The sequence below is a fragment of the Manacus candei genome, unplaced genomic scaffold, assembly GCF_025592945.1.
Source record: "Manacus candei isolate 608988 ecotype Guabito, Panama unplaced genomic scaffold, ASM2559294v1 h1tg000035l, whole genome shotgun sequence".
Classification (NCBI taxonomy): domain Eukaryota; kingdom Metazoa; phylum Chordata; class Aves; order Passeriformes; family Pipridae; genus Manacus; species Manacus candei.
In genome coordinates, this window is record NW_026138083.1 from 7,589,204 (window position 1) to 7,605,649 (window position 16,446).

Consider the following 16,446-nt stretch of genomic DNA (forward strand, 5'->3'; position numbering starts at 1 on the left):
CAGGGCTTTATTCAGTTTAACTGCTTTTAAGGTGACACTCATTTCTCAGAAGTAGGTGCTGAAAAATAGCTGTCCTTCCAAAGCAAAAAGTGTGATCAGGAATGCTAAATGCCAGCATATTCAGAATAAATACAGCACTCAACCTTCAGCCTCGTTATCAAGAGGACAGCTGTTTTTCAGCAAGAACATTTTGTCACTTAGGAAAAATGACTTATCATTAGCGAGTTTTTTTTTTCCCAGCTATGGGTAGAAATTGCAGTTTGACACCACTGTTGTTCAACTTGGTTTTGTCTTGGTGGCTGTCAGTAGAAACAAGTCCCCAGAAGAAACATAAAAGTTTCTTTTGCAAAATACCTATTCCTAATGCCTCTGGGTTGGTTAGGTTTGTTTTACTTTATGTTTTCTCATTTATTAAAAACCTTGCAGGTCTTATGTAATTAACACTGGATGCAGTGAAATAATCAGATGTAGTATTGTAACTGCTCTAAATGTTTTGGTAAAAAAATCACTTTAAAAAGTTCTAGTGTTTTGTATGTGGCAACATAAGCCACTTTTTTTTGCACAAGACCTAAAAAATTGAAATTTCATCTGCTCCCAGAATATATTGCAAGATGATACCTCTTTCACAATCATCTCAGTTACTGACCTGTCTTCATATACAGATTTTTTCATTCTTTTTAGTGATTTTTGTGAGTGTTCTAATATTTGTAAGTTAAAACTGTTTCCATGTGCCTGTAAGGGAGCAAAAATGACAGGTAATCCATCATGAACCTTTTGGTTTTCCTTTTGCAGTCGTAGTTCTATAGGTATTAATTATGCTGTCATTGCATCCCACTAGTTTGTGTGCATGAGACTGCCATTGCTTTTCACATTTATTCACTTCCAAGGGTTTGGTGCTGTCTGCCAAGAAAGTTGGACACTACATATCGGAGTTGGGAGGAAGGAGTAATAGGCTGGAAGGTTAGAGGAGAATGTGGTGAAATCAGCTGTCAGGGGAAGGTGATGCTAAAAGTTGCAAGATGCAACGTCTTTAAAAGAGAGTGTGGGATATTTGATGACAGTTTACCGGTTCTGCTGTTCTACCTGTGGGCTGAAAGCTGGTACAGCCAACAGCTCTTCAGGCCTCCTCATGAACTGGGAAGCGCTGGTTCTCTGGAGTGCTGTTTAGGAATTTCCAGACTTGCTTTTTGTCGCATCTAAGGACTGATCCAGACCAGCCTTCTGTAGCCTGACAGCCTGTACTCTGAATTGCTGACAGGGCAGCACCCACAGCAGTTCTGGTGGGTGTTCCTTTTGTGTGTGTGTGCCTGAATGTGTTTTAATTAAAATACTCCCTACAAGTCTTGCTTCGTGTATGCTAGGACAAGATTTGAGGAAGGTAGATGAATTCCAGGTGTCCTCTCCAAGGTTTAAAGAGGACATTTTAAGTCAGTCTGTGGCACCATTTAGTGTCTTGCATCTGCAAACTCTGTAAAAAGGGGGAAATTGTTGCTGTCCTGGTGTGACCTGTGTGTTTTGCTGTGACTGCATCTCCTTGGGGGAGGGATCTTACCTGCACAAGTATGTGGTGCTTGAACTCTTAAATTTCAAATTTGAATCGCTGACTTGCAAAGCCTTTTTCCTGCGTTGCAACTCCCTAATGGTTTGCTTACATTTCATCCATCTATTAGAGTCCCAGTAGGTCCTTTCTGTAGGTGGAAATGGGAATCTCTGCCACTGAGGGTTTACAGTCCAGCAAAGATCATGCTTGTCAGTGAGCAGTTGCAAAAATGAAGGACAGGAGGATTTGGAAGGATGTAATTTCCTTCGCTGCTTAGCAGGATCTGACTTAATTTCCATTTTCAAACTTTGCTTGAGGTAAGATTAAGGCTGTAGACAAGTCTAGGAAGGCTTAGCCTGTTTAAATAATACAGTTGATGATTGAAATGTTAATGCAGAATGGCTTTAGGAGGGGATTCGGTTTTGTGAGTGGACCCTGAGATCTTCCCCCTGCCTGCGGCTCCTTTGGTGGGGTGGAATGTCACCCCAGCCCCTTCCCATTGGCCCAGCGTGTTTGTCCAGGTGTCTGCCTCTTCCATAAAAGCCTGGAATCATCGAACCTGGCACACATTCCTCAAGTGCTGCGGCAAAGAAAAATGACACAACGTGTTTATTTGGTGGTTTTACTTTTGCGTCTCAGCTTAATGTGTCCTCTTGCAACTGGAATTTTTATGGACAAGCTTTCCAGCAAGAAGCTGTGTGCTGATGATGACTGTGTCTGTAAGTAAATCTGCTTTAATTTTGAGGACAAAATAGTCTCAAAAATAACGGTGGAGTTCGGATGTGTTAGAGAGAGGTGAAAACTACTCTGCTTACTTAGCTATGTTACATTTGTATTGACTTGTCAGCTTTAAAAGTAGAGTGGGAGGGTGATGTGGAATGTCACATATAATTTTACTGCAAAGTGGGGTTTGTAAAGGACATTTTTCTTTTAAGTGAAAATTAAGTGTAGAGAGAAGGATTGTAACTTTCACTGTGATGAAATGGCACGATCTTAAGCTGTTACTTCACTTACTGTAAAATAGCAAAATGAGCAGAGCAAATTCTTTAAGACTTCTATTGATTTCAAGATAACCTATTTTTATCTGTGGAAATAGTTTTACCTATGTGCATAAAAGCCCACATGTATTTGTATTTCTCTAAAATTATCCATGTATTTAAATACCTCCATCTCATTCCTTTGGTGTTTTTCTTTCCTAGACACTATTTCCCTTGCCAGAGCAGAAGAGGATTATAATGCTTCAGACTGCAGATTCATCAATATTAGAAAAGGGCAGTTGATCTATGTTTACTCAAAACTAGTGAAAGAAAAAGACTCTGGAGAATTCTGGGCTGGAAGTGTAAGAGGAGATTCTTGTATATATGAACAAACTAGAAGTAGATTAACACACATTTCTGTCAAAAAATGGATGCTAATGCTAAGCTATTCTGGGGTTTAAAGCAACAACTTAGTTTTAAAAGTGAAAGTTTAAACAGACTGATTGAGGAGTCTTGAGGGCTGTAATATTTTTCTTTTTAAAAATGAAATATCTTCAATAGCTATATAGAATTATGAACTGAATCTTAACAGAAGGGCTCAACAGTTCTTTTCTGTGGCTATTTGCTGAAACTTTGGAGGAGAAAGCTTTTATCACAATTGGTCATAAAACTCTTAAATTTAAGCGAAGCAAAGATAAATATTAACTGCATTTACAAAAAAAAGATCCAGACAAATTACGAGCAGTATCAGTTTGCTCGAGCTTTATGCCTGGTTTGTTTCATATGCCAGCTGATTGGAACCTAGGAAGTGTAAAACCAGAGTAAGAACACTACTGGGTGACTCCTTTTGACTAAATGATAAACCAGCTCGAACCAGATGAGGATTGTTTTAAGGTACCTAATTATACATCTCCTTGCTTGAAGGTTTATGGAGAACAGTATGAAGACCATATGGGGACAGTTGGTTATTTCCCTAGCAGTTTAGTCTCAGAGCAACATATCTATCAAGAAGCAAATAAGACTGTTCCTACAACGGTAAGGAATTTGCAAAAGCCAAGCTGGCTACATAATTATACTTGGCTATGTAATGCTAATTTGCTGATTGTGGAAGTTGATTGTAGCGTGTTACAGATGCTTAGGGATGCAATCTTTATACAGGCAAATAGCCTTGATAAGATCCCTAACATAAGCTTTGATACTGCAGACATTATAAATGCTGGAATAAGGGCTTCATCCTATTAGAGTTCCTGTTGATTTGGATAGTATTCCTTCAAGGCCATGTAACTTTTACCCAAAGCTTTCTATTTTAGAGCCTAGCTATTGTGCTGTGAACTTCAGTAATGTGTAAAAGTGTGCCTTCTGTTAATTGTACATACAGATGGACACTGCCGTAAAGAACTTGTGATTGCTGAGAGCATGTTTGCTTTCCATTACAAAGTTAATGGTATGTCAGAAAATTGAATTAAAAAGGTTTTGGAAGCACAATAGAGTTCTGTGAGTAAGTAGGCTGCATTTCTGAAAGGATGGTTGTCCCTGATACTGCTCAGTAGGGTTTCCTATACCGTAAAATTTGTATTTTTACTAAATATCTGAAGCACTTCACAGAGGAGTGGAAGAGGAGGGTCCTTTCTTCAGAGGCTGGTATGGTTTGGCTTACAACTAATGCTTACTGGTAGCTTATTTCTGTGCTTAAAACCAAATTGAGTGGTAGTCTTACAGTACTTACCTTCATCCATACTGAATGTTTAGCTATACACTGTTTTGCAGCATATGGCAAAATACAATTAGTATGTCAGCCTGGAAATTGTATCTGGAGTCTTTAATCCTAGGTCCAGATTATTAGATGGGTCTGATTAGCACATAGGAAATAAGTGAAAGGAAGAATTTTGTTTCAGGTTAATAGTTGAGAGGATCTGTGTTACAATGTGTCAGACAAGTTTTATTTGAGGAAATGCACATTTTTATCCAATATTTATCCAGTGATTGCTTTTCTTGACACTACACCGGGTTATTCTGAATTTGTCCCAGAAGCTTTGCAGTAATTAATTAGTCAAAGAACATGAAAAAATGTCCAAAGTATGTTCCTAAGCTCTTTTCTCAATGATATGACAGCCAGTCTGCTGCATGGCAAGCTGAACTGGAAGCAGAGTAGGTGAAGCACTGCCTTGGCCTGCAGCCTGACTCAGGGTCCACAGTGGAGTCCTGTCAGGCTGCAATACTGAATTTTAATTGGCAAGTCATTTCTTTCACAAAACTATTGACACAGACTTCCAGTCCTTTCACCCTTCCTTCACATTCTTGCTGTGCAGGAACACTGTGAGGAAAATAGGAGGCAATACAGAGGTGTTCTTCATGTCCTACTGATCTCAGCTGTATGTTGTAAATAGGACCTTCAGGATCTGACTCTTTGTTCACATTTAAAACAGTCTATAGCACACCTTGACCCATCTGTGGACATGCTGCTTGCTCCAGAAATAACCCTTAAAGGAGCTGTTCTACACAGAACTAGTGTTGCACACCTCCACAGATGCCACCAGCTTTCCATCTGCAAGTTGGGAGCCAGTCTTTCGCTCATAGCTCTGTAACCTTCTCTCAGTGTTTTTGCTTTGTTTGCAATGTTTTCCCTGGCCTTGCACCTGCAAAGCCCAATATTGGTGTGCTCTCTTAGGAAGGGGTTCATATTTATATAAGGAGATCTGGTGATGCCCAAAGCTTAACAATAAATCAGCATACAGCATCTGCCCTGATCAAGGCACTGGATGGCAAAACCCATGGCACTGGATGGCACTGTGTGAAGAAAGGACTGATAGGGAACTCAGTGGGGAACAATATTGTGGGGAGCACCTGAAGCCTGAAAGAGAACATCAGCCTGGGGGCCTCTGTGTCTCTGACCCTCCTTTTATTTTTTTTCTTTTTTCATCCCCAAAAGTAACTTTCACTGTTGGAGTCAATGCATGCCATTAGCTGCAGATCTTGCTATAGTAAACCTGCCTGTGAACTTCTCTCAGCCTCCTTTTGTGCAGCACTTGGGTAATCCATGCCTGTCAGTTGCTGTTTGAGCAATGAATCTTAGGAGATTTTTTTTTTCTCAGTGCTGCTACTTCTGAACCATTGAATCAAATTGAGTACAATGGACTGAGCACAACAGGCCATGTGTACTACAAAGTGGTGTTGGACTGCCTGCCTTCCCTCTGTCACTTAAAACTGGCCATTTGCTGGCTGAGAGCACTCTCATTACCAGTAAGCAGCTGTTCTGCCACAGGTCCCTGTCTTCCTGCGTGCAGTGGGCAGCTATTTGGGATACATTGAATGGAAATGAGCACCACAGTGTGATAATTCCGTGCAACAGAATCAAGATCTGTGTAGGCATGTAAGGTAGTAGCAGGAAGGAAGCAATATGCTCTGGAAGTCTATTCCATGCCAGAAGTTTTCAAACAGAATATTGGCATTTGTTTTCTAGTCAGCATTTCTCCGTAGCAACTGTACTGCACAGCCTCAGTCTAAGTCATCCTTTTCATGTGGGATTAGGAATTGTTTGAGGATAAGGGGTTACATACGACTAATGAATCCAGGTGTGGATATAGAAACACGAAACAAAAAAGGGAGATAAAGGAATCATTTGAAATTAAGAGAGAAGGAGGTATTGTCTAATTAATTTTAAGAATTCAAGGCAGGAACAAATCTGAGCTATGCAAAGGAGTCAAAAAGACAAAAGGCCTGTTTCTTTTCCAGAATGCTTTGAATATATTATGGTGTACTTTGCATATATTATAATGTATTCTGTGTTTGCATTTACTCATGTACCTTCGGGGGCTGATAAAGGAATGTTAATCTTCAGTAATCTCAAAACATCTTTCCTTTTAACTCTCTTTTTCAGGACATTGATTTCTTCTGTGAATAGCACTGAAAGCAGTCAGGCAATCTTTCGGCTGCTACCAGGGAAAGCCGCTGGGAGGAAATCGGGGCACCCTCCCTGGACACAGAGCTCTGCCTGTAATAGATGTTTGTGGAACAAGTAATCTTTCTCCAAAATAATAAAATTTTCATTTAAAGAGAGTGATTTGGGATAGGGACCCAGTCCCACATAGGATTTGTTCTTTAGAAATTTTTTTACCTGCATGTGCTTTGCTACTTGTTAATAAAGCTGATAGTCTTTGAATTGCTATAAGTCTCTCTGGTATGAATATGCATTGAATGGGATTAAACTGAACTCAGATCTGCTTCCTGCATTTCACATTTTTAGGTGAATCTTTTTTGGAAAAACACAGCTTGGCATTCAAACACCTCAGTGTTCATGCTGCAGCGTACCTGTCTGAAATAAACAGGAGCTGACTTTCAGGAGGAGGGGAGAATCAATACTATGCTAGGGGGCATTGGAGGATGCTTTTGATTTTCTACAATCTTTCTTTTTCCCCTACAGTGATTGTTGTCCTTGCAGTTTCTCTTTGGAAATCACAGCAGTTTCACCATTCTTGTTTCAGTCATATGTACACTTGACAAGATCTCAAGGTCTATTTCTGTTCATTTTATCACAGCATAGGGGAAACATGCACAGCTTGAGGTGTATGTCAGGTTTGCATTTAAAAAAGGTTGTGTAGAACTCTCAATGTGGCCTCGAAATGCACTCTTAACTCATGGCATCTATTTGTCTGAAGCCAGTATTAAGTTTTCAACCTCAGGCAGGGATTCAGAAACCTTTAAACTAACCTGTTGTGTACTTTTCAACAAGGATGTCTTTGAAGAAGTGTAATACTCATAAGTCATTACCTTAAGTCAGAAGCTTGTAACTGAGCGAGCCTTCCCGCTGCCATGGGATCTGATCCCTTGTTTGTCGGTGGGAGCAGCACTGTTCGGTGAGCGCAGGGTGACATCCAGCGGCTGGCTTCTGCCTGGCTCTGGGAAGGACGCCGAAGGCTGGTTAGTAGCATCACAAGGACACCCAAGCTGGGAGGGTCCTCGGGGTCTCCTACCAAAATCAGGGTCACACCGAATCCACATCAGAGTGCTCACAGATTTGCTCACTCTTAAAAGCCTCCAAGGATGCTGGGTGACTCGTTCCTTTATTTATTCTCATAGTGAAAATTACTTGCTTTATCTGAAACCTGTTTTGTTTGTTTGTTTGTTTTTTAAATTTAGGTCATAGTGAAAATTACTTGCTTTACCTGAAAGCTGTTTTGTTTTGTTTGTCTGTTTGTTTGTTTTTTAAGTTTAGGTCCATTGTCCCTTTTCCTCCACAGAAAACCTCAAGTAAAAGCCCAGATCCATCTTCTCAATATGCCCCTTGTAGTTTAAGGGGAACTGTTTCTTCCCTAGGCTTGAGAAGTGCAGCTTACACAGCTTCTCCCATCAGGGCTGGTGGACCCTGAACATGCTCTAGTTGTGCAGCAGCAGGCTAGGTTTCTGATTTGTGGTGTTAGTAACAAGAAGGATGACTGAGTTTCAGAAGGATTCACACATGCTTATCTGATTCTCACTTGTGACAACACTAACATTTCACAGTGTAGATTTTTTTTTTTAATTACATACAGTGCTGTAAGCATCTTGTTATCTACTCTGCTAACAAAACACATGCCTCGGGGCTTATGATAGATGACAAGGAGTTCACTCAGAGCTTTCCTGCAACGTGTTTCTTCCACAGAAAATATGTTCTTGCCACCCCAACTTTGTCATGCCAGTGCAGTCTGACAACAAGAGCACTGCGTGTTCCTGAAGTGTGCTGGCCCTGTGGCAATGAGACAGCGCTCGAGGTGCCTGCACCCACAGTGGTGCAGTGGTGTTACCAGTGTGTCAACCAGCTCTGCACAATAAACTTTAGTGACACAAAACAGTAGGCAGATGGTAAGTACCAAGTTCCTTTCCACACACAGGCTGCAGCATGAGGGTTTTGGTGGAGGAGAAACATCCCTAGCTGCCCTGGCCCAGAGCTAATGAAGGGCTGATTGCAGCCCTGACTGAGATCAAGGGGGGATGAGCAACAGCTGCTGTAAAAAAATCACCACCTGGGCAGGGTGAGGGTGAAATTGGGGGATGCAAAGATAGATTGAGGAAGGAGAGTGGCTGGCAGGGTGGGCAGATGTAGGAGAGGGTGAAATGTGATGGTCTGTGTTCTGTTATTCTCTGTAACCCAGAGTACTTTTTTTGAGCTGGCTATTGCAAGAAAATACCTGTCTGATATGAACCTGAGACTTCTTTTGGCCTTGAAATTTAGGATTTCTTGCTCTGGAGAAGCCAGGTAAGGAAAAGAATAAGTTGGGGCCTCTGTTGATTCTCATAATAGTGCTTGCTATTAAACTACTCCTCATTTATATTTATTTACTGGAAATACCTTATTTAAGCTGAAAGATAATTTTTCTTTCTTTCCTCTTTGGCAGAGATGCTTTATCTTCTGTTGGCTGACACTGACCTGTCTGCAGGGTTTTTTCCCCTTACAGCCTCCCACTTCTATTTGGTTTTCTTGAACTAGTATGGCTGTGTCTCCAGCCCCCAGAGGTGACTGATAGGTTTATGAATGCAAAATGGCTTTTGGGTTTAGAAATGGCTGCTTTTTTCAGGGGTGGGTAATGAAAACTGCTTTGGGATGGATGAATAGCGTTGTCACTACAAATCACAAGGAGCTGGCGTGAGGCTGATTGTTCTTCCTGCTCAGACTGAAATTACACTGCCAGCTCATGACAAGCCGAAGCTCAAAATATATAGTATTGCGTAAAACTGTATGAGTATTAAGTAAATATCATTGAAAATATATATATATAGTAATATTTGAGTTTCTCAGCATTGTTTAAATAAAGATGTGAATTCCTCTGAAGAGTGTAAAATGCAAAAGGACACTTAGCCTTGAGCAAGTACACAAACTGTAAAGCTTGTCTTACGTGATAGTGTGGTCAGAATGCAGCTTAAAGAAAGCTCTCCTGTCTGTATTGTAATGCTTTTTTCACACAATCTGTAGCAAAGCACTGCCTGTGGCCAGGCCCTCAATCAGTGGCAGCGGTGTTAAGATTTGTTAGAGGGCAAAGACTTTTTTTTTTTTCAGGTGGGGAAATGCCCATAGAAGAACACTGGGTTTCACTACTGTATTTTTGCCACAAGGGTGTGTAAAATTGTTTAAGTGGGTGGACTGGGTTTGTAGGTGTAGTACCCAGCTCTACTCAGATTAGATTTTTTTTCCTCCTGTGTGGCATACCCTTTGAACAGCAGTGTGGAAGAGAAGAGCTGCCAGTCCATCTGCTAGTGGCTGTGTTGGAGTATAGCCCACACCAGTGAGTATTCCATTATAAATCTACCAGTTTCAGTGATGTTTTGTTGGCTGGAGATGGCTTAAGTCCCAGGCAGACTTTCTGGAAGTCAGAGGTGGAGAAATTCCTCTGCATGAGTAATAACCCATGGGTCTAGGCTCTCAGCTATGATACAGGGAAATTCTAACTCTAATTGCTCGTGGTTGTAACTCTGGCTGAGTGCATCCTACTTGTCCTCACTTCTGGAGGTTACTGGGGCAGCTCTTGGTGACAGAAGGGGATAGTTCCCAGTTCTGGTGCAGAACAGAGAAATTCCTCAATTAAAAGTTTCCCAGGAAAAACACTCTTCCTTCAGAGTTCTAGTGGATTTTGAAAATCTTTGAGAGAAATATGGGTCAGTTGTTCCAATGAATGGCTTCTTGTAGATGTTGTAACTGCTCTTCTCTTTGGAAAGAGTAACACAACTTTGTTTAATCTAAATGCAGCTAGCTTGATACCTGGGGTGTTCTTTAGGCAGTTGCCAGCCCTTTATGCTACAAAGGGTAAAACTGCTAGCACTGGTCTGATGTAAAGTCAGTCTAGTTTAATATACTGTACAGCATGTATTGATCATGGTGCCAACCAAAGCCTTAATTTCTCTATTTCTTCCTTCACATGGAAATGGATCTTTGTAATGTGTCCACACACCCTTTCCACTTGACATATAACCCGTCTTACTAAAATTAGTATTTTAGCCTGGGTTTTGTGATGGGAGACACTGAATGGGCTGTGACTCAAAGCAAGAACAATATTGTAAATGTAGAAGTGTACAAGCAGATAAAGTTTCCTGGCTCAAATGATACCAGTGGGGGTGAGAGAACTGTGTACTGAAAGGAAGCAGTAGGAGATGGGGTAGGAGACTGGTGCAGAAAGATACCTGGAGCCTGAAAAGACCCGAGAAAAGCAGAACTGACATGGAAGATGGTCCAGACAACGGGAACAAGGCACAGATGATGTAGCTTGTGCTTTCAAGAACACAGCCATCCTGTGTTAGATGACAGATTCATCCCTACACTCCCTGGACCAGAGGTGATGTCTTTGCATTTAATATCCCTGGAAGAATTTTTTCACAGCTTTGTGTCATTGCTTTGTGAAGCTCATCCCAGACACTGTAGCTTAGCATACCTGACTAGTTCCACTTTGTGTTGCAAGAATACTCAACGCGTAACAGACACAGTTACGTGTGCAAAGTACAAAATCATGCTGTTTCAAGCTATGGATGTGGCTCCTGAAAGCTTCTTGGCCATGTGAGTGTGACATTGTCCCTGGTGTAATTAGCCCCGTCTTTCAACTCAATAAGCAGTTTTTGCAGCACACAACAGTGCTGTAACTCTAATGCTTGCAGCCTGTTTCTAGCTAGCTCAAGGATCTCTTCCTTATGCTGCTTTTTGCGGTGTAGGCAGACTTTTGGAACTTTCAGTTAACTTGGGAGAAAAGGTCAGAGTGTCATGGCCCAAGTGCTGTCTTTTCAACAGGAAAAGCTGCACCTACAGAAAAAAACATTATGTCATTAAACTTAATCAATAGAGAGAAGACAGTAAAATCTCTGTCCCTAAGGAATTACTACCTCCTTCCCTGAGGGAGACATGGGTTTCTGCCAGAACAAGTTCAATATGCTTTCATTAGCTTGTGACCTGTTTGTACTGTAGACTTGTAAGCAAATGCTACGTGTTCTTAAGGGTTTGAACAACCACTTTTTGTGTTGAAGACAGAGTTCTGTCCTAAACACTGGTTTTTCTGTTTGGTATATTCTTTTTTTCTTTTGTTTTAAGGGAGAGAAGCAAGTGCAGGAGGAAGTAGCTTTTCAAGGATACTCAGAATAGCCATGGGCAGGAAATTACGAAGTCTGTGGTTCAGGCTGTTAAGCCAGGTCATCCTTTGGTATTTACAGCCTACATGTGTATGAAGTCATAATGTGCTGCCGAGCAATTTAGGTTGTGTTTTCATTTGTATGTGTTAGATACACTTGGGCACTGGGAAAATACTGAGCTGTTTGGAAGCTCATACAATTTCTGAGTAAACACTAGTGGGTGTTGATGCTTTCTGGAGTTGCTTCGAATTGCCTGAATGTGACCAGTGAACAGAGGGGGTCTGGCAGGCCTGTTTGGAGCATTATCAGAAAAGTGCAGTTTTTCAGAAAAACTAAGTTTAACAGAAGAGTTTACGGGGAGGGAAAAATGTGTAGTAAAAAAATGCTTATTTTGACTCTTCATGCAAACATAAATATTGATTATTTTCCACCCTCAGCCAGTAAACTAAATACCACCATAACTATGTTTGTTGCACAAACAAGTGATGAAGATGTTTCTTGAAATACTCCTCCATGCTGTGAGTTCTGCAGCTCTACCTTGTTCTAACTTGAGCTATTGTGGCACTTTGGTTCTAGCTGTGCTGAAACTTAATCTGTCAGCATGAAGGCTCCAGAGTGCAGGCAGTGACTTTCCCATTCTGTTCAATTTGGTAGCTGCTGATGGCTGGCTGTGTATGAAGAGCAGCTGGTGTGATTGGGAAGATTGGTAGCTTTTAAAGCATTTCTTTTTGTGGGAGGCACAGTGCAGCAAGGAATAGGTGTCTCCATGATGTAATGGAGCTCAATGCTCTGGTTCTCAGTTGGTGTTGCAATGTCACTTAAAGCAGCAGAGTCCTGTGTACTTAATACAAGACACCATGGTCATCTCAGTGTGATCATCATTAGGTTCCCCTTCATAAGCCAGCCTTGTTTGTGTCTCCAAGTGGATGACGAAACCAACTGGTTCTTTTTTATTCTGAAGTCAGCTGCTTTGAATTTGTCTCCTTTGTTTTCAGATAATTTTTTTATCAGAAAGATGTAGCCATTCATACCCATTGTTGGCCTATGGAACGAAGAAACAAAAATCACTGTGTGCTGGTTCTGGGCCCCTCTCCTGGCACCTTGCACCCCTGTGTTGCGGTAGCAGTGATGCACTCTGACAGCTGTTGCTATCTGTGTCTAGTAGGAAAAAACATGAATGTTAAACCACTATCATGAATAATCCTAAATAGTTCTGCTTTCTGCTACCTTGTGCTTTGAAGACTTTACATTATACCCCTCTTATCTTCTTTGAAGCCACCTTCAGTCCTTCTCCACTAATGTTAAAAAAAAAGACCTGTAACCAAATCGCCTATTGTACTAGTTTTTAAGAGCACTTTGAATGTTGTCTGAGGAAAGGTTGTTGTCCTCATGTCATATCCCACAGCTGTTTCTTCACTGAAGCAGTACAGAGATTTACAGAACCCTCCTCAGCCCTTTACCACATGAAGAATGGTTTTCTTCAAGGTATAGATTGTTCCACTCATACCATGAATACTTAAACTATCAACCACTTCTTTGTCTGCATAAGTGCTACTGCCATGCCACAGGATTGCAGACTGCAGAACCTACAGAAATACAGTCAACTGTGTTTTCTAACCCTGAATGTAACCGTGAAAGATTTAACTTTTTCTACAGCTGGCACTTTCTCCAAACTAGAAGTGCCAACACAGACATGTACATAAGCTGACTCCTTCCACTTTGCCCATAAACCAATGCAGGGCAGAGATTCTAAGTGATTGTACCACTAAACAGAAAACTAAATGCCTTTTCAGAATTGGCTGCAAGCCCAAATGTTAGCAAGCTTTGACAGGTAGTGGCAGCCAGTCCTTCTAATTTTTGAGGAGAATGCTTTTGTTTCAATCTTGCCAGGCACCTTTTTAAATAAATTACTCTTTCTCTTGTTTCTGATCTTAATGGATGAATGAGGAAGAACTGTTTGAAGATAAAAGCTATTAATCCTTCAAGAGCAAAACCATCTTCTTCATCCATTTTTAAATGGCTCTGTTTTCTGTGTATCAGTCAGCAAGCTGAACCAGAAGAGTTAGAAAATCAGCTCTGAAAGGTGTGGAACAGGTTGTTCCCCTGTGTGGAGGTAGAGCTCACTCGTGATCCTCTTACTGAGACCGCAGTGTTGAGCTTTTAAACCAGTCCTTCAGAGACTTAGCCTTAGTCTCTACACATAGAGCACAGGCTGTGCCTCTTGGGCAACTGTTCACCTCCTTGGAGGAAAATGGTGGAGACCCCATTCTGTACAAACCTCCTACTCAGTCTCTCGGTTACCACAAAATGTTGTGAGTAATACACAATAATATGAAGTTTTCTGAATGATGGTGACTAAAATGGGCTATTTTGGGGGCCTTAGTGTTGAGGGAAACTCAATTTATGACTATATTATTAAAAAATATTATTATGAAAAAATCTTGCTCTCTGTTCTGTGACATATGCTGTCACCGCTATCCAGCTGTAAACTAGCTTAAGGAATTCTTCAACACACAGAACCAGGTGTTAGACTAATTAAGTTCTGTCTTGCACCTCTAGTGTTATTGTCCTCTGTGTGCCGCAGCATCGCATCCATTAAACAGGCTGTGTGTTACTCTGAATTGTGTGTGATGTGTCTTAGATACATTTTATGGCCTCTCTTTCATTTCTATGGCTCCTAATCTGCAGCTGATGAGTTCCTGCCTTGCACTGCTGCTGTAGGTGGCTGCAGAGGCTGTTGTACAATTTGTGAAAGCCCACTTTGAGTACTAGAACATAGGAATGTTCTGGTTTTCTCACGGTCACAAGCTACCTGTCTACAGAGATAGTGCTTCATTTTGCTCAAATAAACCAAAGATTTGGGCATGCTGCCTGCACTCTACCCTCTAGAGAGTAATAGCAGGTTTTGAGGTCACCTTTGGATATCAGATCAGCTCTAATTAGAGTAGCTGAATTTAGAGGCTCAAGTATCTTCCCTGGTGCTCAATTAGATCTGAGTCTTGTAGATTTACTTCAGGTAGTAGTAGCACAGTAATTATCATCTAAGTCTATGTGATGGATTCGAATGCTTCTGGAAAATGCTGACAGAACACTGCTTTTGTTCCATGAATCCAAGTGATGTTTTACTGACTGAGCTGCAGTGTTGAGGCACTCCCATTTTAAATTCTTCAGGAACCAGAGCTGATTAAACCAACCTTTGAAACTAAAGTTTATGAATTTGAGTAAATATGGCCCAAGCATGGGGAAGGAGATTGTGCCACAACTGGTGGCCCACTTGGATTGTTGACTCATGGATTCCTGGTAGCAGACTGGGAATCTGCAGATAGAGGGCAACTGATCACCTTTGATCTTTCTGTATTAGAAAAGGCCGGACCCACCTCACCTAAATATTATCTCTGTCTTCATCATTCTTGCCACTAGTCTGGCATTCCTGTTTTGAAGATTTGTCAAAGGTTGGCAGAGTTAAGGGTAACTGCACATTTACCAGGAGATGTACTGGTGAGAGCTGCCATAGAAAGGCCTGCAGCAGCATCACAGAGCTGCGATCAACTGAATTTTGCAGGAGGTTGTTGATATATATGCAGATTAAAATCTTTTCTTGGAGTCTTCCCCATAACTTGCTTCCCTCTAGGCTTATGTGGTGTCTATGTTCAGTAAAATTTCATGAGGCTGAAGAGAAAGTTTTCTCTGAGAAATCAGAAGTGGCTGTTGCTGGAGCCTTTTGAGACAATGGAACTCATATTTAAGAACAGAGACGAGATCTCTCTGAACATAACATCCTACTAGGAAAGTGCTTTGGTTTGGGTATTTTAACTCTTACAGTAGGCACGTTGCTTAAGATTCTTAGCTGCAGTGTTTTAACCTCTGGATGCTCAAGACAGAAAAATACACTTTAAAAGCTATTGTAATGTTAATGGTCCATAATTACTAGCATCTGATGCACTAGTTTACTGCTTGTAAAATTGAAAGTCTATTTCCTTCATAGATCTGCTGCCTCCCCCATAATAGGAGGGTATGAGGGTGTGTGCCTGGAGATCTTCAGTTTAAAGGAATTAGGTCTGGGGTATACGCAACTGTCTTTTATATTCTGTCTGTACTTGTGTGAATTTTTCAGCCTGTGCTTCCCTTTCAGCCTTTGTCCATTATGTCATAGCATCAGTCTTGGCTGAAGTATTGATTTAATTCAAGGAGATTAACTTGGGCTCTGCAGTATTACAAGCTGACAAGCTTTTTATAGATGAAAAGATCTCTTAAGAGTCTTTTCCTTGAACACCTGATATAGAGGAAGGAAGTTGGGTGATACGGTAAAATAACAGCTGGATCCATTTGGGCAACCTTTCATAAAACAGTGAACTTGCACATGACCAGCCTTGTTCAGCACCTCTCCTGGCTTGTCTGGGGAAGGGTGGGACTGATGGGGATTAGACCTCTGTGACCTGGAGCCCCTTCAGGACAAGGGAATAGCTGTTTAGACATAAACCAGCAGATTACAGAACTGGACATTGGCCTTGCTGCTCAGTTTGAAAGGGAATTGGGAGAGGGGATTGAAAACTGTGAATGCATCATTGACTGGTTGGGGCAGCTGGGGTGCTGCTGGGCAGGGTTCAGGAGACTGGTAAATTCTGATGAAGAACTCTGGTCTTGTAAGGCTATAGTGAAGTCTTAAATGTTTGGTTTGTTTCTATTGCCCTAAATGCATGAAATTTTATAACTTCTGGCTTAGCGAGTCCAGACTCTTCTCTCTGTCCATATAACTAATTGAGATTAAAGAAATTGTTGTTAAGGGCTATTTGAATTTGATTTAGCAAAACAAGAAATTACTGGAGGATAAAAAGGCAGCTCATTATT

At 41.2% G+C, this 16,446-nt stretch overlaps 1 protein-coding gene across 1 annotated transcript; it reads left to right on the forward strand.

The window, feature by feature from the left end:
• The first annotated feature begins 79 nt into the window (after positions 1 to 79).
• On the forward strand, positions 80 to 6,622 carry OTOR (otoraplin). Its single transcript, XM_051792711.1, has 4 exons — positions 80 to 2,259; positions 2,740 to 2,879; positions 3,442 to 3,552; positions 6,395 to 6,622. Exons 1-4 carry the CDS (start codon positions 2,136 to 2,138, stop codon positions 6,416 to 6,418), a joined length of 399 nt encoding a protein of 132 aa, XP_051648671.1. The 5' UTR covers positions 80 to 2,135; the 3' UTR covers positions 6,419 to 6,622.
• The last annotated feature ends 9,824 nt before the right edge of the window (positions 6,623 to 16,446 follow it).

What these genes read in the sequence shown, in the direction of transcription:
- OTOR (XM_051792711.1), top strand. Translation starts at nt 2,136, where the DNA reads ATGACACAACGTGTTTATTTGGTGGTTTTACTTTTGCGTCTCAGCTTA. An exon ending in GAGAATTCTGGGCTGGAAGT is followed by an intron (nt 2,880 to 3,441) that starts GTAAGAGGAGAT and finishes CCTTGCTTGAAG; the next exon opens with GTTTATGGAGAACAGTATGA. An exon ending in ATAAGACTGTTCCTACAACG is followed by an intron (nt 3,553 to 6,394) that starts GTAAGGAATTTG and finishes TCTCTTTTTCAG; the next exon opens with GACATTGATTTCTTCTGTGA.